Genomic DNA, 27,196 nt, shown 5'->3' with positions numbered 1-27,196 from the left:
AACCTACCTTTCCTCCCCATATTATGGAAGGGGAAAAATTGGAATAGAAAAGTGATCAAGAATACATGTGAAGATGAATCTCCAAATGATTTTAAAAAGTACAACTCATCCAGCAAGAAGAAAAAAAACACCCCTCATACGACACTGTTGACAGATCCACCATTATCCAGCTTATGCATGTCTCATTAGCTACCTTTTAACCCGACAAACGCCCAGGACCAATCAATGTCCCCAGAAACCCATTCATAGTAGAAGAGATACAAAAAGATAGCAGATGTGCATATAAAACATATTTAATGTTTCAGCAATATATCATTAACACAACTCTCATACATAAGAGACGATCTGGTTGATGAATTCACATTGGTGGCGGGCAGGAAATCTGTGACTTGACAGACTCATTCTGGTCACTTCTCCCGTAGAGCCACGTCCACCACACTCTTATCCTTCATTTCATAGGGTAATGTCACTCTCAGACGCCGATCTTCCTCCATTGAGCGGATAATTGTATGAAAAGCGTTTCTGTTGCCTGCCCAACAACGTCTGGCCACCTGCAAAAAGCACAATCATGTCTTGAAGTACCATTGACAACCAAACCATCCTTAACCTCAAAATCATCCCGTAGAATACATGAAACAGAAATGGCTGAGAACAGGGAGAAATGGCTGCCATCTTGACAGTGATTAAACTTTCTCAGAAATTTTTGACCAGGTGTAGAAGGCTACAACTTAAGGACTTCTATTTCCCAGGGACTGATTCAGCTTTATGGAAAATGCTCATCAGTAAATGTCAGGGCTGTGCAACAACCGAGAATAGTCAGAGACCGATGAGTAATACAAGCACATGACAGATTTCAGGGCATCACACACCAAAATAGGAAACATTAATTCTGCATTTAACTGACCCCATTGGACACGTCCCAGTTCAGCATAGTTCTAGCATTTTGCTCAGCCTCTGGAGATCCGTCCAAAACGAGACCAAAGCCTCCGTTGATGACCTCACCCCTGCGATAAAGCCAAAGGCAGAATTAAGGAGGTGTTTCAGAGACGTGGAGTTCAGCAATGACAAAGATTTCACAGATTGAGCCAAAACCCAAACTCAGTCCATTCCCACATATGTTCAGATATACATCAAATCATCCCTTTATCAGAGTCTTTGGCCACTTTATTAGAACCCCTGGGCCTTTTTCAGAGCACTCAGCTCCCTAATGATTGGCACTTTCCTGCATGGAAATCATCCCCGGGACCTCGGAGTGCAGCATAAAATCACGTGACAGTATTTCCTTGGATCATTGTCAGTGTGAATCCACATTAGATGGGAAAATCCAGCGATCCGAGTGACTTCCAACAGGGCCTGGTCATCGGTGGTAGACTAACCAGGGCCTCACTGTGGTGAGGTTTCTCGTGTAACGGTGTGGAGAGTATACAAAGAATGGTATGATCGAGAAAAACAGCCAGCGAAAGGGCATCCTGTGGATGGAAACTCCTCACCGAAAAGGGGTCAAAGGAGGATGTCAGGAATCGTTCTGACCAACAGGCGCTGTACAGTCATCCAAATATAATGCTGGTGCTCCAACTAATGTGTCCGAATGCACAACTCGCAGTTCCTTAGCATGGATGGGCTATAATGGCAGATGACCAGTTCCAGCGCCATTGTTTGTAAGAGAAACAAAGGCAAGACGCCAGTGGGTAAAAGAGCGCAACATTTTTTCTTTAACTGCTCAGTGATACATCTGTTCAGATGGATCCAGATTTCTGTTGCACCGTGCTAATGGGAGGTCAGAATTTGGCACAAACAGTATGAATGGATGACCTCTTCCTACCAGCACCTCCATCTCATCTGTGACAACTACAAGAAGCTTCCTGTCCGCAGGGGCCGACATTCTTGGAGAACGATTTTATCACCTAATGGAATCTACGCCATGAGAATTTGCTGCGGATCTGAAGGCCAAAAGGAGGTCCAACGTGCTACTTGATACTGTAATAAAAGGGGCCATTCAGTATAATGCCTCAAAGACCCCCAAAACATCAAAAGGGCAAAATAATATATGAACACCCTTAAAAGCAGGGAATGGATAGGATATTTTAGAGTTAATCTGTTTCTACTACAAGCCCGTTAATATCTTTTCATTCAGGCCCTATATCTCCTGGTCTCCTTCCAAGTCTATATACTTTGCCAATTACAGAATGTTTGTATTTGCCTGCCACCTCTCGTTGTATATAATTGGTAGGCTGCTTAACACACACTATAGAACTCTTATCCATAGTTTGGAACAGTAACACCCCTACTAGCCTCATAAACCAGCCACACCGTTCACTCACCAGCCGACACCACCTCCATTGTGAAGAGCGACCCATGTGGCCCCTCGGAAAGCATCTCCTACAAAATTTTGTACAGCCATATCTGCAAATACAGGACATTAAATGGATTACTTTCCTATATGGAACCAAAGGCTGGACATGGCGCAAAACAGCAGAAAAGTAATCGTCATATCCATTAGCTCTTGCAAAAGATCAAGGTGGGTGTAATCTGCTCCAAAAATATTGCCCTTTTCAGAATCCTCTTGGTGGCACCATCTATATATTAAGTATTGGGAAGCAGGCAGAGATTATCTCTTGCCTCTCTGGATTGCAGACCTCATACGTAGCCAGCACTGTATTTACATGGTGTCTGATCCTGTACTATAGGGACAGTCCATGCAGTTGTTATGGGGAACCTTAAAAAGGAAACAGTCAGAATCTTTGAGCCCTATAAACTACATTATGGTACTGGAAAGTGATGGAATAGGGAGCAGCGTTACATACCCACCTGATTCCTCGTTCCAGCGCTGTGCTCATGAAAAGTCAATACGCACAGAGCGACTTTTCACAATACAGACTGCATGCTCTTCCATAGAGATAAATGGGGGAGCATGCATCTGCACAGCCGGCTGAAGAGTCACAGCGCAGGGACAGGGCACCCAGGGAGTATAAAACACTGCTCCCCATTCCATCACCTTTGAGCCCCATAACGTAGTTTGTGGGGCTCAAAATATGAGGACAGTGTCTAAGTGATTCATCTGTCAAGTGTATTTCTAGCCAGACAACCCGTTTTCAGGAGAACCACCTAGGAGAATTCCCAGTCTCCATCTCAGTACCCCAGACCACCATGGACCCCGGATCTTAGAGCCACACATTTTAGGACTTTACAATCCAGAGAGATTTCCCAACATTTGGAGGAAGACCCTTTAGCTACAGTTACATTGTAATAGCAGACATACCTGCGCAGAAGGCAGAGCCATCATATATGTTGGAGGTTTCTCTGTAAGGACTATCTGTTCCGCTCACATCATGATGATCTCGGCTAATTACCACCGGACCCTGAAAATGAAAATGCGTCACACAGCAACTATATAGAATTATTTGTGGGGTCAGTAGAACACAAGAGGGTATATCTGCTTGATAATAGGAAGGGCTGGTGGGGAGTTATCAACTGTTAAAGCCCTGAATGTATCATCTCACCTTCACTTTTCCCGCTGCTACCGCTCTATTAATGGATACAGCGATAGATATTCTCCCTCTCTGGTCGGAGTATAAAATTCTTGCTTGAGAACCAACAACCTAAAAAATAATGTATAAACGAAACTGAATATTATATTACTACTACTGTGGAGTCAGGAACATTGGGAGGCCCCATACAAAGAAAAAGCTAGCAGCTGTTGGGGGGACTAACCTTCGGACAACTTCTGTTCATCTACTAGCTGGTGTAAGTCTCATCATTTCTGTAATATACTTGCAATAAAAACCTTGTTGCACTAACGCTGTAAATCACGTTTAAAGTTGCTGCTACTAGATGTCTCCCTTCCAACTTCTCTGCAATCCACTCTGTCATTAGGTACAGAGCTTTCATAGTAACAAGGATATTTCCTTAGCAACAGGGTGAGGGGCCATCTTCAGGGGAAACTTCCCTGCACTCAGAGCCTGCAGGCTGACAAACCTGCAGACACTGACAACAATCTACACAGTATCTGCCTCTCCTGGGAAGATTGCGCACAAACACACACTAACTATATTAAACCATTTGACCAGAAAATCTCTAAGTACCTGATCCTCAAAAGAACTGACGGGAAAGCATTCAGATACTGCCTCCCTGCTGATTTGACCACAGACGGTGCAATACAGCATGGGAAATAAGGTAAGTAAGTGCAAAACAGTGAACTAGTGGCAGAATGCTAGACTTGCTACATGTCCCCTCACCGTTAGTGCATTGCAAATAGCAAACCAACAGAAAAATAGAGAAGAACACCTGAAAATCAGAACTTCTAAAAATGAAACGGAGTAAACAGCAGCAATTGAGCGGGTAAGAAGGACCTGGTGTGTTTTAGATAACTTGTTAACAACTTTAGGTGCACTTTAAGAAGTTACACAGCTCATCTGGTAGAGGAAAATGATATTTGGTTACCAGGTTGTGTTTCCCGGCTTCTTGGATCCATCGTATGTTATCGTTGTACTGCTTCTTCACCACATCACGGACTGAGGAGCAAAAAAATATAGACACCACAGATGGTTGTGAGGAATTACAAGGGAAAGTACTGATATGTTCCAAGCTGAAAAACTACAGCTGTCTCAAAACTGATGTGGGCGATTACATCCCATGTACAGTGCTGTAGACAGTGCTGGCACTATATTACAGAGGTAACCTAGAATGCAGCGAGTGAAGCAGCAGCTTCCCATTTACTTCTCTTATACCTCATCTATAGGATTGTTAGATTCGTGTAGACGCATCGTGATATAAAGACACTCAGTTTTTAGCCATATCCGTCTAGTCGGAAACATTGCACAATCCGCCAAGAATGTTCAGCTACATTAATGACAACCATTTATAGCCAGGATGGAGAAGGAATTCTACATCGCTGTCTGTTCCATCTACATGTCAGCAAGTTTTATTTAGAAGTGTATCGCCTGCTCTCAAGAACATATCTACATGTAAAAGCACAAAATCAACTGTGTAAATGCATTACTGATCCTATATTATACTGCGGAGCTGCACTCGTTATTATGCTGGTGAAATCACTGTATACATACATTTCTTTACAGGATGTAACTCAGGTTAAGCAATGTACACTACACAGTGACTCCACCAGTAGAATAGTGAGCGCAGCTCTGCAGTATAATACAGAATGAGTAAGGTCACCAGATTTTCCCAGGGTCAAAGCAGGACAAAGGGGTGTGGTCGGGGCTGGGCTTATCACGACATAGGATTTTACCTTAGTCGTTATGAAAAATACAGGACCAGCTCAAAAAAAGGCAGGGAGCAAATTCCATAGCATTTCTGCATCCAAAAAACAAAAGTAAAAATCTGCACAATCGGTGCAAATTATGACTGGAAATCAGCCGTATATCTGCACCTGATTTCATATGCGGTGCTCCCCCCTCACCTCCTCCGAAGGCTTCCCACTGTCAGTGTTTCCCGATTCCAATTCCCAGCAGCTTGTAGTGGCCTCACCTGACCAGCGGTGCCATACCTGACCATGCCGTTGGGAACCATAAGCCGGGAAGCGCTGACAGCGGGTAGGGGGGCCTTCATAGGTGGTGAGCGGGAGCGCCACATAGTATGAAATCAGCTGTGGCTACGCGGCTGATTTCCAGTCAAAATCTGCACCAATGGTACGTATTTTGACTGTTTTTTTAAGATGCAGAATTTACAGCGGAAATCTCCGTTGTGGACATTCTGCAGCATTTCTGCTGTGTATAAACATAAACTAAGTCAGCTTGAGGTACTGTCATTAGTGTGTGCATCCGGCCGCAGCGCTGCAGAGTGATTACCGGCCGAGGTGCCGCAGTAATCACTATAATGGTGACCCAACATCCCGAAAGTGGGACAAATGGCTGTCCCACTGGGGTCCCGGCAGAAAGCAGGACACAGGGTCCCAAAGCAGGACTGTCCTGCCTAAATTGGGACGTCTGGTCATATAGTGATTTACTTTCTACTGTATTTAGATCTGGTTTATTAAATGGAGTTCAGCAGCGGACATTACAGTTTTCTTGTTCAGTTATCAGATCATTCCCAGTTTTAAAGGGAACACTTTTAACAGAAGTGCCAACATATATATCTATCCATCTCCAAGGATGCCCCTGCACACTTAGGATCAGTTTACCTCCTTGTGTAATAATCTCCTCCATTACAGTGGCTGCGATCTGGTCAGTGACTGCAAGGTCACACGGATCTGTGGAAGTGCACACCCACCGGAACGGCCCAAAACCCAGCGAGAAGATGTCTCTGTAAGAAACAACATAATTAGTAGATGTTTGGGATTCCTTATTTATTGCAAGCTTAGAAGAGGAGCTGCCGCCTGACTAGTGACGCGGGGGAGATAAATACGCCAATACTTGAGTCTAGAAAACCTCCTTGTGGTGGGGGAATGCAGGTGGGGGGTGTGGTGATGGAACTACACATTGAATAATTTGAGCACTCACCCCATAATATGTTGCACGTATGAGGGGTATCTGAACTCTGTGCCGCTCCCTCCTTTCTGTCCAACATCAGCACCTGTTCAAGAGTAGAAGAGCTCATATTAAAGTATAAAAGAGATTATAAAAATGTAAGCAGCTCTTCACATTGCAAAGTTATTTAAAGAGCCCCCCCACACACACACAGGGATAAGCTTATTACAGGGAGTCCCATTAGGAACCCCAGAGATCAGCTCTAGTCTGTTAGTCTGTGGAGTCTGGCAGCAGGTGTTTAATTTCTCTACAGCACCACCACAGGTGAGATAAGGTATTCCACATCTCTTACGGAAAACAAATCCTTGCCTGTGTAATTAATGCATGGACATTTTGGGTCCTCCAGAGTGAGAGATGCTCTTTGTAACTGCTCTCCACTCTTGTTATTAAAGGGTCCTGAATGGGGAATCCCTCTAATACTTCCATATAACCAGACAACTCCTTTAAGTATCTCTTCCTAAAAAAACTTCCACCAAACAAGTTTTTAGATTTCACCTCGTACTCACCTGCTCTTTGTGCCTCCAACAAAAACGCATTTCCATAGTCCCAGAAAAACATACCATTATCTGACAACTTATTGATTGCTGCGACCTGCCGCCGTAAACTGTGGGAAAGCAGGAAACGTAAAAAGGAGATAGAAATGGCACATTTCAAGACCTTCCTTCATCTCAATTAAGCTATACATTTCAGAGCCACGATGGATTTATTTCCCCTGTCTTGTAAGCGCTGCAGAATATGTTGACGCCATATAAAAAAAGATTATTATTATCTCCATCAGGCTTCAGACGAGGGGGTACTGGTTCTCACTGGAGAGAGAAACAGGGGGTGTGCAGTGGCCTGCAGACAGCAAGGATGGCCCGAGTGGGGAGATTCGGAAACGTGTCGTGGTGGTGGCCACATGACCATCCACGATGGCTTCCGCAGCCAATGGATCACTCCACAAAAGGGGTTAGAGCAGTAGTCACGTGATGCCAGTACCTCTACGAGTAATCTTGTTAGGTAATAGAAGAGTCTAAGCCAAGTCAGTGTGTGCAAAACTGGAGGTACACAGTTTTAATGTAACTTGCAAATTGCATACGATAACATCCACAGAAACAGTTCCTTACACAGCAGGATCCAACAGTCATTTTCTCACTAGTTTAACAACAGTCCTTATTGCTCTTACTTTCCCTTTTCGCAGTCTACTTTTTCTTGTCTTGATCACACTGCCCCGCTGGTCAGTCTAAGTTATCCTAACTTTGCTCTGAATGCTTACTTGTGTAGGGAAAACTGCCAGAGCTTGTCGGAAGAACATTGACGTCTTAAAGACAGGGTTACAAGCCACTCACGCTACAAAGGCCCATCTTGCAATTCCGGAAGCGTGGGGCCGGGTCTTATGCAGACACCTTTTGGTAGGGCGCAAGCAGACCCTTGACGCGGCCGGCTTCTCCGCTTATTTTCCCATCAGGCGCAGCTGGAGAAGGAGCGGGTTCCATCCTGGCAAACCGGTTTCCGAGTGCCAGGGGCATCTGCCCAGGAACCACCAAACCACCCTCTAGGCAGACTGACCCTAAGGCTCTCTTTCCTTACACTCCTCTCGCCTCCCTCCAGCGACTGACTTTTTCCTTCTTGCCCCTCTACCACTCTTCCCACTCAGCGGCCTAAACTGTCCCCAGCTCCAACCTTCAACCAATCCGGATCCAGCTAGGGGCGACAGACCGAAACCCTGAGTGGGTTAGTGTGGAGGCCACACGTACAAACACCAAACAATGATCTACTAACACAGAGTCGGTCCACATAAAAAAAAAACACACAGACAAAAACATACCAGGAAACTATTAGTCACCCAAGTGTTGTGGGGGCACCTAATTTGGGTCACTATAGTTGTATTGAGACTTTTTTTTTAGCCAACAATCAATGTAAAAAAAGTGTATGCAAATTAACTCATCAGCCAAACCACAGACTCCTCCAGAAGGCAGGACAACTCCTCTAAACACCATTGTATTGGACTTTAGCACCCTGTCAGTATGTAAGGGGTATGCCATGTAGATGAGTTCTTAAGTTATAGGCTCAAGGGGTTATATACGCTGCCTGTTTTTTCCCCCCCAGTTTTCCTGACATTTGTTGTATAATTGCAACCTCTAGTGATCTTGTTATCGGTTTTAAAGTCTCCCCATAGAGTGTAATGCACTGCACTGGGTGTGGTGTAGTTGATTGCAGTGAAGGTACAGCTGCCAGCTGGGTGCTGTGGCAGGCTCTTTGGCATGGCCCATAGCAGTTTGGCCTACAGCCTCTAATGGGAAGATGAAGTAAATCTACAAGCTCTGGGGCATCCCCAAACCATTGGAATTCAAACAAAATGTGATGTCAGCAGCACAACCATATAGCAACCCACTTTGGGGAAGCAGAAGGAGTGCTTGATATGCATCAATTGTTTGGACAAACACTCATATGAACCTTTGCCCATTTTCAGCCATTAAAAGAACAGCAAGTAGCGGCCATCTCCGATACTAGCAACTTGGATGCTCAGCCATTAGACAGCCTGTGCGAATCTTACCTTTCCTGGATCAGTTGACGGAAGGTCTCAGGGTCATTGCTCAGCATCTCATTGGCTTCAGCAAATGGCAGCTGCACTGGGTAATACCCGCCACTGAATGGGTTGTGGCAGGAGGTTTGGTCTGACCCAAGATCTACCAGCAGGTCACCGGTCTTCTCATATTCTTCAACCAGCCTTTCCCTACAAGGCAATGGACAATTAAGGGACTCACAGGCAGCCATAGCAGCACTGGTTGGTGCCCCATGTGGGAATTGTAATGGCGGCCATGTTGATTATGCCCTTTGCTGGGAATATTGAGACAGCTGTATCTAAATCCTCATCTACTTCTGGGAAAGCTGCGTGATGGCTATTATGGCTGCCATAGCAGACTCCACATTTATTGCAATTCTCAGAAAGCTGAATGGCAATTAAAGATTGATTTGGCATTCGAAAGTCTCTGCTGCACAAATACAAGATCAGTGACCCCTATCCATACCTATTTCTGGACTCCCTCACCCCCTGTCAGACTCTAGGGCCCAGGTGTTAGCACCATTTTCCCCTCATGGGAGCTGTAATGGCAGCCTGACCGATTGGCATTCAGCTTTCCCAGCTGAAAAGAATTTACAAGATTTATATTATCCGGAGATTATTTTTAGTCTTGGAGGAAATCTTCAAATTCCTGATCAGAGAACAGAATCTAGGAACGTCGGAGAGCAGAAACCAGTCCCTGGCGTCCCCTCCTACGATGACAAGTATCATGAGAGCACATTGCTCTTTAATGCCTTACAGATTCCTTCCTGATACATTGTGACGCTGCTACTATTACAGACCCCATATGTGCAGCAGCAGAATACGACTTGCCAGAGGTCCACGATGTTCCCATGGTATCCCAGGCTCAGCGTCTCCTTATCCTTACGAGCTTTTCTGTGAATACACAAAGATATTATTGTGCGTTACAGAACATAATTCTACAAGTGATTGTGTAGAGCGGTGAAGGACTGCAAGGAGTTAAATTTAACCCCTTTAGGCAAAAGGACATATGTACTCTCCCTGACGGTAGGGGGGGTGTATAGAGAAGGCCCAGGAGAAGAGCCTGCTCCATATACAGTAGGTGCCGGCTGACTTTGACAGTTGACACCCAGCCACAGTAGGCATGATTGAAGATAACTCCGATAGCATCTGTTAACCATTTAAATTCCACTATCAATTCTGACAGCATTTAAAAAGGCCCAACAGAGAAAGCAAGCATCCGTCTTCTGAATGGACCTCTGCAGCCATTCAAGTGTCATGGCAGCCAGGAGCCAATAGGGTTGCCATGTATTTCTCTCTATTAAGACATGCCTATGGCAGTTAATAATAGAATGCTGGGAGAAATACAATATATTGAAACACTGAAGCATTGCAGTACACTGTATAAGCTATTCAATGATTGTCAGTTTAAGTCCGCTATGGGGACTAAAAGTAAAATTTACTTTTTTTTTGTAATAATTAGAGTTAAAAAGGCTTCCATTTTTAACATAAAAAGTTATAACCACTTCCTGTACAATTCAGATTAAAATATTTTATTTATCCTACACGGTGAATACCGTCAGAAAAAAAAAGAAGCCAGAATTATTCTTTTTCTGATAGTTCCTTCTCAAAGAAAACAAAAAACACTATATAGCAATCAAAAAGTCATATTTACCGCAAGATAGTGCCAATAGAAACATCATGTCCTGCAAAAAGCCAAGCCCTCACTCAACCCTATTGACTGAAAAATAAAAGCTATGGTGGTCAGAAGATGGAAACAGAGTTTTTAGTTTTGTGTGTGTGAACAAACTAAATTTGTTATTGTCATAATTGTACATGCAGTCATTAATGTCATTAATTTAACATGCAGTTTTAACCACATTATGTATGCCATAAAGACAAGACTTGTCTGATATAGGAAAATTACACTTATCAACCATCTCACACCATTTAGAAAATTTTGAAGAGTTTTTCGCTATATTATACGGCATACCGGTATTAGATAGTTTTATTGAAAAATACAACAAGCCTCACAAAAAACAAGTCCTCACACAGCTATTGCGGATGAAAAATTAAATGAATTAAAAATTCAATGTGGCGTGAAGAACGGAAACAAAAAAAAACGTTACTGTCCATACAGGATTAAAAGGACAACTTTTTCCTTTAAGGGTGTGACAAAGCCAGATCTGCACAGGACCATGGAGATCCAGAGTCCTCAGCTGTGGAGATTCATGGTTGTCCCGCGCAGAAACGTTTGTTTTTTTTTTCAATAGCCCCCCCGTTCGGCGCGAGACAAACCCGATGCAGGGATAAAAAAAAAACAAACCAGGTAGTACTTACCCGAATCCCCGCGCTCCGGTGACTTCTTACTTACCTTGTGAAGATGGCCGCCGGGATCTTTACCCTCGGTGGACCGCAGGTCTTCTGTGCGGTCCATTGCCGATTCCAGCCTCCTGATTGGCTGGAATCGGCACACGTGACGGGGCGGAGCTACGAGGAGCCGCTCTCTGGCACGAGCGGCCCCATTCAGAAGGGAGAAGACCGGACTGCGCAAGCGCGTCTAATCGGGCGATTAGACGCTGGAGATTAGACGGCACCATGGAGACGGGGACGCTAGCAACGGAGCAGGTAAGTGAATAACTTCTGTATGGCTCATAATTAATGCACAATGTACATTACAAAGTGCATTAATATGGCCATACAGAAGTGTATAACCCCACTTTGTTTCGCGGGACAACCCCTAAATGTTAGTACATAAAAAGTCAGATAGTCTGGAATCCCAGAATCCAAGGTCAGCTCCCAGTGAGCAGTTTATAAGGGGGATTGTGCCACAAGTGCTAGTTATCCCCTTTTCATAGGATAAGAGATAACCTGCAGATTGGTGGGACTCTGACTGCTGAGACTCCCACTAGGGGTGCCCTAAGCTTTTGTACTGCCTGAAGCGGAGTGTGAAGTGCCTCACCCCCACACACACAAAAAAACACCTTATTTTAGAGGCATTGAAAGCATCAGTACATAAGATACCCAGCATATATGAAACATTGAGACTTGTCTGAAGTAACAGAGTAATAGTGTTCCCCTCTGAGATGCTGCAAACTGCAGCCTGAGAAGGCAGTCAAGTTGCTTCATAGGGTCGCCCATGCTCTCACTGATCTCAAAGACAGGGCCCCAGGGCATCCCAAAGCGAGGGCAGCAGAGATCACACATGTGAGCTGCCACTCCATTCACTTCAGTGGGACTGATAGAGATAGAGTGCTTGAACTCTGCTTAACTCTTCCTTCAGTCTGTCACTTTTACAGGAAGTCCCATCTCCCGAGTCAGCAACTGAGAAGTAATACGGCCTTCTGCAGCAGCATGTGTGTATTATACATCATCCAGCTGCTGTAGAACCCCATCATGCACACGTAAACTCCGGGTTGTTTCCCCTTACCTGATCCTGTGGATACACTCATCCAGAGACTTTGTTGTCTCCATCAGCCAGCCTTGCTTATGTCTCTTCACCAGAGCATTCTTATCCACCTGACAAGACATAGGAGCTGTGAGACGGAAGGAAACAGAACCACACAACCGATCCAGGTCCCATCAGGTAGCACAGAGACAGAATCATGTCATATCCAAAAATAAGACTTTATGAGCACTTACGTCAGCAATGACCCCAATACAGCCCACAATGGTGGCTGCTTTTGCCTGTGCTCCACTCATGCCTCCCAGTCCAGAGGTCACAAACACCTTCCCAGTAAGATCATCTAAGCCTAGGTATCTTCTGCCAGCATTCAGTATGGTCAACTGTGCAAGAGATCAAAAATAAGCGCTCAAACATGTGGACAGAGTGAACTACGAAGAACACAGGCAAGCACAATATTTAAAGGGATGCTCCATGCAAAGCTGATCCACTGTGTTATACCTAGTGTAAGGACAAAGGGGGCGGAGCATGACAAACTTTCATTGGTGTTCTTTGGTGCAGGACCTGAGGGGTTGAAGCATGACATCAAAGAGTACCACCCCCTTTGCTCCTGCATCAAGAACAGTATAGAAGTTTTGAACTGAGCGCTCCTTTAAATCAAAGCCCTGCAATATGCGAGATGCAACACTTAAAGGGAGCCTATCAGCAGAAAAGTCATTGTAAATCTGCTGCCATAGCACTAAGCAGCATTACATAAGCAGTCCACACATGGATTTGCACAAAATAGGCCTTTTAGCTTCACCCTAAATTCTTACTTTTCATGTTGTACGCCCTGTATGCAAATTGCATCACCTTAAGTCAAAGAGGCATTGTTAAAATCACATCATCACAGAAACTCAGCCTCTTCCTGCTCATTGTCCCCCAATCTTTTGACTTCAGGACTACTGTAGTTGCGCTTATATCTCATACATGGGTTCGGCCCTCTGGTCGCAACTTACAGCACATGCACAGGGAAGCAAGGTTATACATTTCAACTTCACCAGCACAATGCACACGCGCCAAAAGATACGGCCAGAGGGCCGCACGGCATGTACGCAAGATAGGAGTCCGGCAAGCAGATGGAGAGGGCTGAGGTTTCTGCTGTGACACTGACTCTGGGATGATGGCACCACCTCTTTGACTTGAGATGGTGCATTTGCATACAGGGCATGCAACATTAAAGGTAAGAATTTGACGTGAAGATAAAAAGCTCTTTTTGTATAAAACCATGTATGTCATGCTGCATAGGGCTATGGCAGCGGATTTACAAGAATTTTTTGGCCTATAGGTTCCCTTTGAAAGGTTACTTAAAGTGTATTTGAGTTTTCAACAAGTTTTCTAAAATACAGCTGGTTCTACTCTTTGCACCCTGTTTCATATCAGCAAGTCCTGATTTTTAGATGGTCTTCCCCATTTTTCTGTTGCTCTGCTGTTTGCACTAACAGAAGACGTGTAGCAAGGCTAGCATTCTGTGGATGCTTCTTTGCCCTTACTTCCAATGCTGTATTGCACTGTCTCGGGTCCAATCAGCAGGAAGGCAGTATCTGAATCCCCACCCCCTGCTCTCCCAGGGCAATCCGATCAGACATATTCTGGCCAAATAGTTAGTAAACCCACTATAATGTGTGTTCACAGGAGAGTCAGAGTTTTACCACAGTGTCTGCAGATCTGTGAGCCTGTAAGTATATGGAAGCTTCCTGTGAAGATAGTCCCTCTTCTTGTTGCTATGGAAACACCCATGGCCTTGATACTACAGAAGCTACGGTATGGTAGGTTGTGCTGCTGGGATCTGTTCTATGGGTTTCCAGAAACACACCTTCACAGGTGTGGTATAATTGGACTGGCTGGGTGTAGAGTTTCTCCAGCCATCCAACCACCACAGGTCTGTTACATATAAATAACAGTCCCTCTGGCCAGAGGGAGCTGGCTTCCACTTTCCCCCTGGTGTTTGCATTCATGCAGGTAGTGCTATAGGTGTGGACAGAGATATGTGGTGTTTGTCTGCGCAGGGTGCCGGACATATGGTGTGATCAGTCCTATTCCATTTTGGATGCATTTCAAGATGTGTTGGTGTGAACTGTGCCCTGTGCGACTGGATCGTTTACCATCTTTGGGCAAGTTAGGTCCTTAGGTTCCAGCACGGGGACGTCCATATCAGGACAATCACCCCACATGCAAGCAGGATTCATGTGGAATTTGTCTTATCAGAGTAGGGACCTGTGAGACAACGAGGACCCTTAAAGCAGGCTAGCGGGCTTAAGCGATTTGGTCAATTCACTAACTAATACCTCATATTTCTATAGCTATTTCAGCTGGTTATGTGTGCAGGTATCTATGGTGTGTGTTTTGGTCGTCAGTTCAGTCCTTATGTTATGTCCGCCCGTGAGTCCAGTTCGCAGTTCACTGTCCCTTTGTGCTCAGTGTGTGCAGTATCTCAGGTTACGCAGCCAGTGCGTCTCATGCAGATGTGACAATGTATCTAACGACAAAGAGTGAAGTGTCCCTTTAATGTACAATATGTGCTAAGTTATGGGTTACTAAAAAGCACTGCATTATGGTAGTTTAGATAAGAGCTAAGCTGCTGGGCTGGAGTGAATATAAGTTTGTATCTGTTCCCAAGGGCAACCATTGAGACTTTGAAAGCAGCTCTGGTTGTGACTGGAGAAAATGAACTTGAGTTTTTTCAACCACTAGCCAATTTTACTCAATGGGATTTTCTTACACACTGACAACTTACCACTGTGCCATGCACAATACCCTGCGGGCCAATGTAGCAGTAGCTCCCAGCTGTCATCTGTCCATACCTTCCAAAAAGAAAAGTTTTCATTTAGACAGTGCTGGATACAGCAAGTGCGTAAAGTGAGAACAGATCCATCCCATACGCGTCCAGGGAGCTGAGATAAATGCTGCTCTGAAGTACAATATACTAAAAAGCTACTAAATTTGCAAACAGCAAAAGGATTCTACAAACAGCAGCATCAATCTGAGCATCCAGGAGGCCCAAAGTATAAATACAGAGGAGATTCTAGGCTGCGAACTTACATGGTGACTCCTAGAGCAAACATTTTCTCGTAATCCTTCCTGGAGGAGTAGTTGGGAATCATCTGCCAATCCAGAAATTAACAGAGACACATTAGACAGACTGCTGTATTACTCTGGACAGCTTATGAATGGACCGTGATGACCAGACTCACCATCCCATTGGTGATCACCACTCGTGGCGCTCCAGAGTGACTGGGAAAGAGACCAAGAGGATGGCCACTATATATCACCAAGGTCTGCTCCTCTGTCATCACAGACAAATAATGCATCACCAGCCAAAACTGCAGGAGGGGAGAGGAAATTATAAGTAGGAGCAACCAAATAGCAATGGAATACCTGTCCTAATAATCCCTTCGAAATAGGACATGGCTTAATAGGCTAATATTAAAAGTGCAATATACTGCAATACAAGAGGAACTGCAGTACAATCACAAGTTCTAGTCCTATAGGGAGGGGGGGGGGAAGAAATAGCAGAACAAAAGATAAAAGTTGTATATATAAAATTTGGTATTGTCATAATCGTACTAACCCAGAAAATAAAATCGCACCAAGGACACCATAAAAAGGAAACCCCAAAAAGACAAATTGTACAATTGCTTCAACCATCCCCCATTTCACCCAACTTAAACTTTTCAAAGTTTTTCAGTGTTGACAAAGAAAAAAAAATGTTATTGCGCTTGGAAGATTGGGATAGAAAAAGAAAAAAACACGACAAAGGCTCGTGAGTGAAGGAGTTAAGGACAGTGCCTAGTCACAGACCCATCTAATTTTATGGGGACTAGTGTACAGGCCGAGCATTAGGGCACATTTTGGCACAATACTGCACACTGCTGAGGTTACACAGTGACTAGGATGAAAACAAAGTCCATTGAATCCAACCAGTTAATTATACGCCGACACTAAGGTACAGAGTACAAATTAGTATTTGGAGAAATAATCAGCCCATGTAAAAAGGACCATTAGGTATGGAGTAATTATTACAGTATGAGTTTCCCTTTTATGCAGGGCGCCCTTTTAAAGCGACCAGAGACTACTGCCTCAGGCGGCAGTCTACAGTACCTCAGCAGGGTGATGTTTGGTTGCTGGCATGTTTAATTGCTAGCTGTGAGCCAGTCGGGTAGCAACCCCAAAAACACTGAATTTAATTTGTCCGCAGCTCCCTTCCTTTCTGCCGCTATTGTAATCAGTCTGTGACCCTTGACCTCTTCCACCAGCGCTTGCTCTGCATGCAAACTGATTACATCAGAGGTGGCCGCTGGAAGGGAGCTGCAGACAGAGTGAGCTCTATGCTTGTGGGGGTTGCTGCCAGAGTTCCACTATAGGGGACAGTATTACTGCTGGGGCCATTATTACTACTAAGGTCCCTATTACTATTACTACCGTACTTGGGCTACTAGGGGGGTGGAGGCTCACCATTACTACTGGTGCCACTATTATTACTGTGGGACAATATTGAGGGCACCATTACTGTCACTTCAGACAAGTCTCAATGGTTCAAATATGTGTTGAGCATCCTGGGCATTGGTGCTTTCAGTGTCTGTAAAGATAGTGGTTTTTTTTGCGGGGGTAGTAGGTGGTCAACATTTCACACTTCGCCTCAGGCAGCATAAAGGCTTGGGGCACCCCTGTTTATATGAATTGTTCTCGACCCCTATTGGTACCATCTCCCAAAAGGTCAACGATTTAGAGCAATGTTCCACCAAAAAAAAAAAAAAAAACCCTAGTCAGTGACAGATCTTCTAGATTTACTTCCTAGTCGTCCATGCTGCGGGCGGCTGTTTAGCCTTCATTTAAAAACTGTTCTTGGTGGCCAGTCTATGTCCATTAGGGCTATGAAGGAAACCAGCTGAATTTCTACCCAACTCAGTATTATTTCCAGTCCAGCTTCCCTGATCAGTTCCACACGTCTCCCTCCTAACAAATTGTACCGACCTTCTCAGCAGCCAATGTTTCAAGGTACTGCTGGCCCTATAGCCACCCACCAGTGACTTGTCACTCATCACATCCACCACAACCTGGTCAGCGAGTAGCATTGTTCAGATGGTAAACATCACTGATGCCATCCCGATAACCTTGGACAATTTCTTAACATGTTCTCAAGCTACTTTGCCAAAGTTAGGTTGAAGAGACACTAAAATTTGCTCGATTGCTACTTGCTAGACAGTTGAATACAGTCTATTGTTCCCACACCAAGGAGAGAAAAATCGGTTTTCATACAGCCTTCGCCCTTCACACTCCCATAAAATAAGCCTTCCAGATCACATGGAACCTACCTGCGCCCAGTTACTGAAGACCTGTCCATTGCCGCCATATGTCACCAACTCCTGGGAAAACTGGTAAAGTAAATAAACTCTTGTTATAAAATGTGCAATCTAATATTCCGCCCTCCTGGTTCTAGGTATACAGGGCCACTTTTAATATGGTAAAAAGAGGAAGTTGTACCAGCTACTTTACCATTTAGCAGCCACCGCTACCTGGTACCTGCTGCATATGACCATCTCAGTGCCCTATTTTGTGACTCATCATGAGATTACCATGTCACACCAGGTATGGTATTGGGTATGCATTGTCTAGCGGTATTATTTGGGTGCTATATTGGGCTGTTATTTGAGCAATATATGGTAGTATTATGGGTTCATGGCAATGTTATGTAGGCACTGTGTGGTAGAATTTTCTGGGTACTAGGTTATATATTATTGACATGCCAGGTATGAATGGACCTATTCACCAAATATCACAAATGCTTGATTGGGTTCATAAAAGAACAGATCAGCACCTACTCATCCGTAATGGATTTAAATTAATTAAACGTGAATACTGAAGTACTCACCTGGTGCTCGGTATGACCCCCTGCCTAGAGGATCCACTGACACCTGTATCCTTGTTCACTTGTAACGGTTCCAGGGATTCTCTATCCGGTTTACCGGAGAGCGATCATCAGGGTAACAGCCCACACCCGGCTGTTTGCATAAACGTGTTCAGAAGCCAAGAAAAAATCCCCAGCGCTCGTGGTCTCCCAGGATATCAACGGACACAGAGGTCCATATAATTATATTTTATTTAATAGTTGCTTTAGTAGTTGCTACGCGTTTCTGCGGATTATACCGCCCTCTTCAAGCATAAAATAAACATTAACCAGACATACATTTATACATTTAGTTAACACTCACATGGATCCGCGGATGTATGTGAGTGTTAACTAAATGTATAAATGTATGTCTGGTTAATGTTTATTTTATGCTTGAAGAGGGCGGTATAATCCGCAGAAACGCGTAGCAACTACTAAAGCAACTATTAAATAAAATATAATTATATGGACCTCTGTGTCCGTTGATATCCTGGGAGACCACGAGCGCTGGGGATTTTTTCTTGATTGGGTTCATGTCAGGTGAACTGGCAGGCTGCACCATTAATAGAAACTGTCCAGAATGCTCCTCCAACCAATTCTGGACAACTTGGGCCCAATGACATGACACTGGAATATCCCATCACTTTGAAGGGAAGGGGATGTGAAGTTCATAAAGGGCTGCAAATGGCCACCAAGCAAAGAAGCTTAACAGGAACCGATCAAAAACGTGTTTAGGCAGACCCAACCCATGAGAAAACACCAACACACAGCCACCACCAGCCTGCACAGTGCCTTGTTGACAGCTGGTGTCCATGGCTTCATGGGGTCTGCACCACACACAAACCGAACCATCAGCCTGAAACAATTGGTACCGTGCCTCATGGGACCATGCCGCAGGTTGCCCGTTTTCTAGGCTCCAGGTAAGGCGCTGTAATAATAACAGAGGCGCTCTAATGGGTCTTCTGCTCTCATATCCAATGGAAAATACTGAACACTGCACTGGCCTGCGGGATCTGTGTGTAGAGCTTCCTGCACTGCATGTGGATGCGATTCCTTCTAGAGTCGCTTGGCTGTTACCAAAAACAATTTCTAGCTGGACGTTGCCAGTCACATTCATTATCCACCCTTGGGCATCAACTGCGCTGTCCGCTGTGGGTGGTTATGCCTTCTATGACATATTCCCGGTATACAGGTGACGCTGTCGATCAAGGAATGTTAAATGCTAAATGCCCGCCCAACTTCAGAAATGGCCTCATTACGAAAATTTACGTCACCTTGCCATGAGCATGCTGGCCAGTGTTTAACCTCACTCACAAGATAGCACCTCCAAAAACTATACAGATGTGGGCGTTCCAGAGCACCACTTCATCATCAATTTACATACTGCTATCACAGGACTTTTGGGGCATCAGTGTTTATTGGTCAGTTTTCCAATGTTTTTCATGAAATCTCAAAATTAAAGATGGCGGCCACATTGGATGAGGCGCTGCAGAATAAATGTGTACCTGAGCCACTGCTGGATCCAGGTTATTCATAATCATATGCATTATGGCTGCCGCCTTCTTCGTCTTGCAGGGATACTCATTGATTGGATAAGCCCTGCAAAATAGCATATACAGCGAGTCAGTGACAACACAAGGGGGCGCCGCTTACAACCACCAAGAGTCAATTCTGTTATTCTGGTTTATCATCCGACACCCCCTATCCACTCTATAATATCTCTATGGTAAGCCACTACATGGAGAGAAATATCACCCACTTCTAGTTGTCTGCTATTGTGTAGTTTACTATGGGCAATTAGTTATATACAATACGATGGTAGTACCAGTGTTTCTACTCACGAATATAATATAGTGAAAGGGATTGGAGTTGGTCAAAATATTTCCATGTGCGGCACGTGATTTACAAACTTCAGCTGTTCGCTAAAGAGACATGTTCGCTTGTTGCTTTTCGCATATCAGCTGCACGAGATTTACAGACTTCAGCTGGTGGCTGGAGGTGACATTGTGGCTTGACACTGTGTCATGTAAGCTGCATTAGCTTCACGGCAGTATTGAACCCTCTGTGGTGACATGTTTGCAAGACAGCGACGGTTTGCTCCAACTTTGGACAATGGTTGACAATTAGATGAAGGCTGAACTGGTATTGGCAGCATTAGCACTTGAGATCACATGACATCACGGTCAATATGAACCGCCAGCTATTTGTGTGTACATTTGTGAAGTGTCGTTTATTGGAGCCTCCACACAGGTGTTCAGCTGTCTCACAACCAGCTACAAACTGCCACACTGAGTACTGCTGTATCCATAGCAACTAAGGCCACGGGGATTTGTGGGGAATGTAGTCCGCCCGCAATCCCTCATTCAGTGCACAGGAATGAAGGAATTGACTAGTAATTATTAGGAAATTATAGCATCAGTGTTTCTTGCCACACAGCTCTGCTACATGCATGTCATACACACACAGCTCTGCTACATACAATTTTCATCCCATACAACAGGGATTACAACTAGTGCACGAGAGTCCTGCACACACTGATCATCCCTTGGTCATGTGACCCCCAGCCTCCTCCCACACAAGTGACTGATCACATGATGGTGACATAATCACTGGTGCTGAAAGTGCACAGCTGCTGTCTGGCTCTGCAGGTTAATAAAGTGAGGGACCAGGGGTGGAGTTTAGAGCCCTGGTGACTAATCCCATTACGGTGGCATCTTCACATGTAACTCACACTGTGAGCTATATGCTTTTTATTCAATAAAGAATATAATTTTTTTTTAACGATAGCAGCTCCTCTCCACTTCTATTTTTTCACACAGTCACTCGCTTATACACAGGTGTTTGTTAGTATTCTATAGCAACTGAGACTGTGGGGGTTTGGAGTGGGATGTATTCCTCCGGTAATCTGCACAGGAATGAAAGAGCTGTCACCGTCATGTGATCCGGGACGGAGCAGGTAACTCACAGACACAGAACCCAGGTGACTGATCACATGACAGTGACATCACAGGTCCTGTTAGCACACAGCTGCTGTCAGGCTCTGCATGTTTTATGACCTTTGATGACATCACCATCATGTGATCAGGGGACGGAGTATGTAACTCACTCACGGACAGGTACTTGTTAGTATTTTGATTATGATCATATTGCAGGGGTTGGGTTTAACTGCCCCAATCACCACATATACACACACGCACACACCCCTCACCTCACCTCATGTGAATCTTTGGGCAGAATCGGTACATGTAAATGTGTCCAAAACATCTCAGCTCCTCTGCAAATTCTGGGGCCAGCGTCGAGTGATGCTCCGGGGGAAAGTAGCGCAGGGAGTTCTCCAAAGCAAGCTGTAAAAAAGCAACACAGAGGCTTACATTTGAACCCAAATGTACTAAACCTGCAGGCTACTTACAGCGCAGAGGAATACGAGCTATTGTCTATTGTTTTCAGTCGTTCAAGCTGGGGAGATGATGGTTGAAGTATGTAGAGATGACTCTAAATAATAATTCTTTTGAACTGGTAAACGGAAGTAGTTAGTTCTTTAGAATTTTATTCAATGTGAATGACTTTCTATCAGGAGTATAATCTTCCTTGAGGCATCCTATATAGAGATGAGTGAGCCTACTCGGCCACGCCCCTTTTTCGCCCGAGCACCGCGATTTTCGAGTACTTCCATACTCGGGCGAAAAGATTCGGGGAGCGCCGTGGGTGAGTGGGGGGTTGCAGTGGGGAGTGGGGGGGGGGGAGAGGGAGAGGGCTCCCCCCTGTTCCCCGCTGCTACCCCCCGCGCCTCCCCCCCGCCCCCCCCCCGAATCTTTTCACCCGAGTACTGAAGTACTCGAAAATCGCGGTGCTCGATCGAGTAAATACTCGAAACGAGTAGATTCGCTCATCTCTAATCCTATACCCAATGTTTATTGAATAATGACTGCATTGTTTATATACGTTTCAATGTACTGTTATTCTACCAAAATTTAATACAATTCTTTCGAAACAAAACAGTACCAGGACTCGGGTCAAATTATTCCCCGCCATTGACTACTGCAGTCCTGGATGTAGTGCTGGCGTCACCCGTGACAAACCACCATTTATTATCAAACCCAAATCTATTATTTGTGCCACTGTGCTTCAACCGAGTGGGACACCTTTGCTGCCGTTGTTGGGAAAGATTACAGAGCCACCCGTGATATCTATCTTGCAATCCCCATGGTCTCCTCCACATTTTGAAAGCAACATATTAAAATAGTATATGAGGCTAAAAAAAGAGTCATGTCCATCCACTTCAGCCCCTTCCCCCCACCCCCATTCCAATGTTGATCCAGCAGAGGGCAAAAAAAAGGGGGCTGCTTTCACATGGCTGAGAAAAATAACACGAGATTGGTGTGTTACGAGACGCACAAATGTGAACCCCATTCATAGTAACAAGCGATTTTTCTTATTTTTTTCCTTCTGCAACGCATCGTGGTGCTCAAAAATCACAGGACGTCTTATCTTTGGGGCCGGAAAATCTAATGCATGGCGTGCCATGTGCTCGCCGTGCGATGTGGGGTTTATCATTGAAAAAACATTGGGAAACACTTGCCTATCGTCCGACATTGCTGAAAGCCATGCTGGAGGATCGCAACTGTACTGGAGTGATGTGAGGCATTTTTTACATAAAAAGGTCTCACATCCACGGGTAGTGTGCCAAGTGCAATATCGTGCTTTCACATGATATCACGCTCGGCCGTGAGAAACTAGCCTGTGGTAGAAGCCAATTTTCCCCATTTAAAGGGGAAAAAAATTCCTTCCCGACTCCAATCTGGCAATCGAAATAATCCTCAGATTGCCGACCCTCCTAAAGTTATTAGTAGGGCAGTGATGAATGGCGGACAAAGACCTCGTGATTGGCTCAAAAGCAGTGTACCTCAAAAGTTACAGAACTCTTTATATAGATTCAATCTGGAATTGTGGATGTTACACATTGTATGTAGCAGAGCTGAATATCCCGGAGGCCATCTTTACATGGCCAATATTAATGAGCAGGTTTTGTGTGTTGTGAGATGCACAGAACTTGCATGGACATACACTCATCACAAATAATGGGTTGTATTTACATATGCAATTTTTTTTTCTTCTTCTTTTCCTTACATAGATGCCACAAGATATGGAGGGGAAAATCACTGTATGCCCCATTTTCGTACGAGCCTTTCGGGCGGAGTATCCATGTGCTGTCCGATGTGAGTTACTATCAGCTGTGTAAATATGGCCTTAGAGTGTATTTACACAGGCAAGAATTTTTCATTGAGTGAAAGTCGCTAAAACATGTGATTTTCATACATATTTTTCACATGCGAGAAAAATCGCTTGCTTTTTCAATAGGAAAGTTAAAAAAAATCATATCTTAATATTCATCACGATCGTTTGATTTTCGATTTTTTTTTTAACTTGCCCATAGCAAATAATGGTTGAGTTTTCTACAGTCTTGCAGAAGAAAAAATGCTGCATTTCTTCCATTTTGCAGAATCGCAGTGAGAGGAAAATTGCACATGTAAATAGGCCCTTTTGAAAAAAAATGGGTTCTATATTCCTGCGTCTTGCAATGCACAAATATTACACGGAAATACAACCCATTATTTACAATGCGTCAATTTACATGGGCAACGTTTCTGTCACCCATTATTTTTTGTGGGGCCACAAAGTAAAAATCTGTGTAATTTTTTTTTCTCTTACACACACACTTTTTTTCTTGCAAAACGCATCGCAGGTTTATGAATTTCTCAAACTGATAACGCGCTTGCCCAAAGGAATACAGCCTTAAGGTTCACACCCACAAACGTATCGGTAAAACGCTGTGGGTCTCCCAGCAGCATTTTACTGATTTTGTAAACAATGGTACGCAGAGACATAGAGAATGCTTCGATCCATTTCTCGTGCATATCGATCCGCAATGTCTACACGCATATCAATCAATGAAAGTCCATTGAATCAATGCACTGCAATTCACGTGGCCGCGCAACGCGCTTGCAATATGCAGTGAAAGGTGAAAACACGGTTGTGGACATGAGCCCTTATGGGACAATATTCACCATGGTATTATCATGGACTGTTAGATGACAAATCCAGTTCTGCTACATCATTTTACAATAAGAAAGCGTAACGTAAGCAGCACTACAGAGTCACAGCCCTTGTACTGCGGATCAAGGATAAATTCACATGAAAACAGGATGGTAGCAAACAACGTATCCTGGGGCCAGTGACATCTGCGCCGATTGTGTGGTTACACATTGCGCAATGAAGGGAATGATTAACCCGACAATAGCACCCCCATCCTGTCCCTTCACACCGCAACACTTCAGGCTGCTAAACCATGTAGACACTTTAAGGGACACTGCTCCCCCGCCACCACTGTCACCGCGGTCACGGTGGTCGTTTACCCATATGACCGCTAAAGGAGGTCGGCAGGGATGTCATTGGGTACGTCTCGTAAAGCCGCCTCGGGGCTTCTACATTAGATGCCCATGTGACAGGTTTACGGGACATCATTTGCCTTCTTGCAGAGTGAAGTCACCTGTTAGATGCCATGGCCGTCCGGCGCCATGGTGAGTATATTATTTTGGTATTTGTGGGTTATCTGTCACCATTTTTTAGTTTATTTTGCACGATTCACCAATACATATGCGTAAAAAAAGATATCTAAAAAAAAAACAAAAAACAACATACACACACAAGTAGTAACTATTTCCTAGGCTGGGTTCACACGGGGCGGGCTTGCCGCAGAATTTCTTTTCGGGCTCTCTGCACAGAAATTCCACCCGCAATTTTTATCCCAGGATAAAGTAGCCAAGTGGGCGAGATGTGCAAAAATCTTGTCCACATGCTGCGGCCAAGCCATGCTGAAGTTGACATGCCTTGCGGAATCCAAAGGCGCGGCATGTCAATTTTATCGCTGTTTCCACTGCAGCCATTTCTCCTCTCTATGGGGAAGAGATGGCCGCAGCGGAATAAGCCGCTTGAAAACCTGCGGAACTTCAAGCTGTAGAAGTCTTGCGGAACTTCCGTGCTGTTCTGCTGTGGACATTCTGCATGATTTCTGCCCCATGGAACCAACCCTAAAACTCTTTATTTCTCCAAAATATAAATATTTATATTATTTAGGTGGTAAAAATGCAGCAATAGCCTGCAACATTATTTTTCAAGTTTTTGGCATAGGGTCCCAGAAGTATATAAAAGTAATAACTCTGAAAAACCCTTTAAAAATCAAAAAGACAGACCACATGCAAAAGCACACAGATAGACAACGCATCAGTTTTTCTTTATGTGTGTTTGTTTTTTTTAACGCCATTTTGTGCACCTCGCCTTTGAGCTACCTAAAATACAAGCAGTCCTATACTGAAGAAGTAGAACCTCCGAGTCCAGAAAAAACTGCAACAAAAAAATAGCCCCGCACCACAGCCCTCTTACAAAAAGCTGTCTAAAGGAAAATCTTTGTTGCCCATAGCAACCACAGCACAGCTTTCATTTCTTGTACTGCTGAGGTAAAATGAAAGTTGCGCTGGGATTGGTTGCCGTGGGTAACAAAGCTTTTTTTTTTTAGGAGCTTCCATAAGTGTGGTACTGGATACTTTCCCTTGGCCCTCCTGTAGTAGAAAGTTACCCCTTTTCTTCTTCAATCCTATACGAAAATTGTGCCAAGTTTATCAAGAAGGTGCTTATTTACCGAAACGCGTTATTGGCTGTGGGATTACTGTGTTTTACACATTTTCACCACACCCTACTATTTGGAACAATTTGCTTAGTAAGCAGCCTCTATGTATTGCTGTCAGTGAATGGGATCCTTCCCTGTTCAAGCTCAGAAAGTTATATATTTTTTTATGATCTGCCTTGTCACAACGCATCAGTTCATTTGAACCTGATCTCCAGTATGGCAGCGGAGCCGATTTTCAATTAGGGCCCCAGGAGTTTCGAAGTGTATCACTGTGTACACAAGTCCCTCTCACACAGGACCCCAAACCATCGGATCTACTAGGACATCGACCTTACTATGAAGGGTCTTTCTAGTCGGCTGGGCAGCCCAGATGTTCTCCTGCCCACCATAAATACCCACAACCTGGTACGTATCTCTGTTGGTAACCCAGAGCCCTACTATTCCGTGGCAGTTACCGACACGGGATCCTTTATATCGTTGCACCTTTTGTTATCTCTTTTCTACTCTAAAACATCTTTCAATACAAAAAGTTTGAATAAGAGAACGAATTGCTGATCACAAAGAAACGCCTGTGTGAATGAGCCCCTAGCTTCGCACTGAGCTGCGCTCAGGTGTTTTGTCTTGAAACGTGAATACACACAGTATAAAACCCATAGATTTGTAATGAGGTGTCACGTTAACGCGCACACGGCATGTTCTATATTGCGCATATTTACAGACAAAAAGTGCCTATTCAAGTTAATGGGATTGTGCCAATATGAATGAAGGCAGAAGAAATCTATAGGCCCTTCTAGCAGATTTTTTTTTTTTACATAGGTAAATACGCATACGCAGTAAATACACACGCAAGAAAATGCATACACATCCAAATATACAGCAAAAACGCAATATGCATGCCAGAAGAAGTACACTACATATATACGCAACCGAAAATACACATGTTGATGAGGCCTGACGGTCCCAGCACGCAGCAATTTCCATTTAGGAGGAATCTAGGAAGTTCAGAATCCGCTCACCTTCTCCTCCTGTGGGGAAAGTTGGGGTGTCCGGACAGGTGCATGTGTGATCCCCTCATCTCTGCCTCTTTTGGGGGGCAATGGGTGGAGGGGGATCCCAGCACAGAGCTCCTGCAGACCTATCATCATGAAGCTTCAGAGCAGAATAGCTGAGCAGC

General features: G+C 44.4%; 1 protein-coding gene across 1 annotated transcript; it reads right to left on the bottom strand.

Annotated features, from left to right (window-relative positions):
• Window positions 1–284: 284 nt before the first annotated feature.
• Window positions 285–27,196, bottom strand: UROC1 (urocanate hydratase 1). The gene is made up of 20 exons (XM_066594695.1): window positions 27,039–27,196; window positions 21,552–21,682; window positions 19,844–19,937; window positions 17,764–17,823; window positions 15,643–15,771; window positions 15,491–15,552; window positions 15,186–15,252; window positions 12,649–12,792; window positions 12,437–12,525; window positions 9,859–9,921; window positions 9,019–9,198; window positions 6,989–7,086; window positions 6,456–6,528; window positions 6,137–6,258; window positions 4,441–4,511; window positions 3,501–3,599; window positions 3,260–3,359; window positions 2,322–2,403; window positions 905–1,004; window positions 285–551 (listed from the first exon to the last, which is right to left on the bottom strand). The coding sequence occupies exons 1-20, from the start codon at window positions 27,165–27,167 to the stop codon at window positions 408–410; spliced, it is 2,037 nt and encodes a 678-aa protein (XP_066450792.1). The 5' UTR covers window positions 27,168–27,196; the 3' UTR covers window positions 285–407.

Source organism: Eleutherodactylus coqui, chromosome 3 (assembly GCF_035609145.1).
Source record: "Eleutherodactylus coqui strain aEleCoq1 chromosome 3, aEleCoq1.hap1, whole genome shotgun sequence".
Lineage (NCBI taxonomy): Eukaryota > Metazoa > Chordata > Amphibia > Anura > Eleutherodactylidae > Eleutherodactylus > Eleutherodactylus coqui.
Note: the sequence above shows the minus strand (reverse complement) of the source record. Positions and strands in the feature narration are given on the sequence as shown.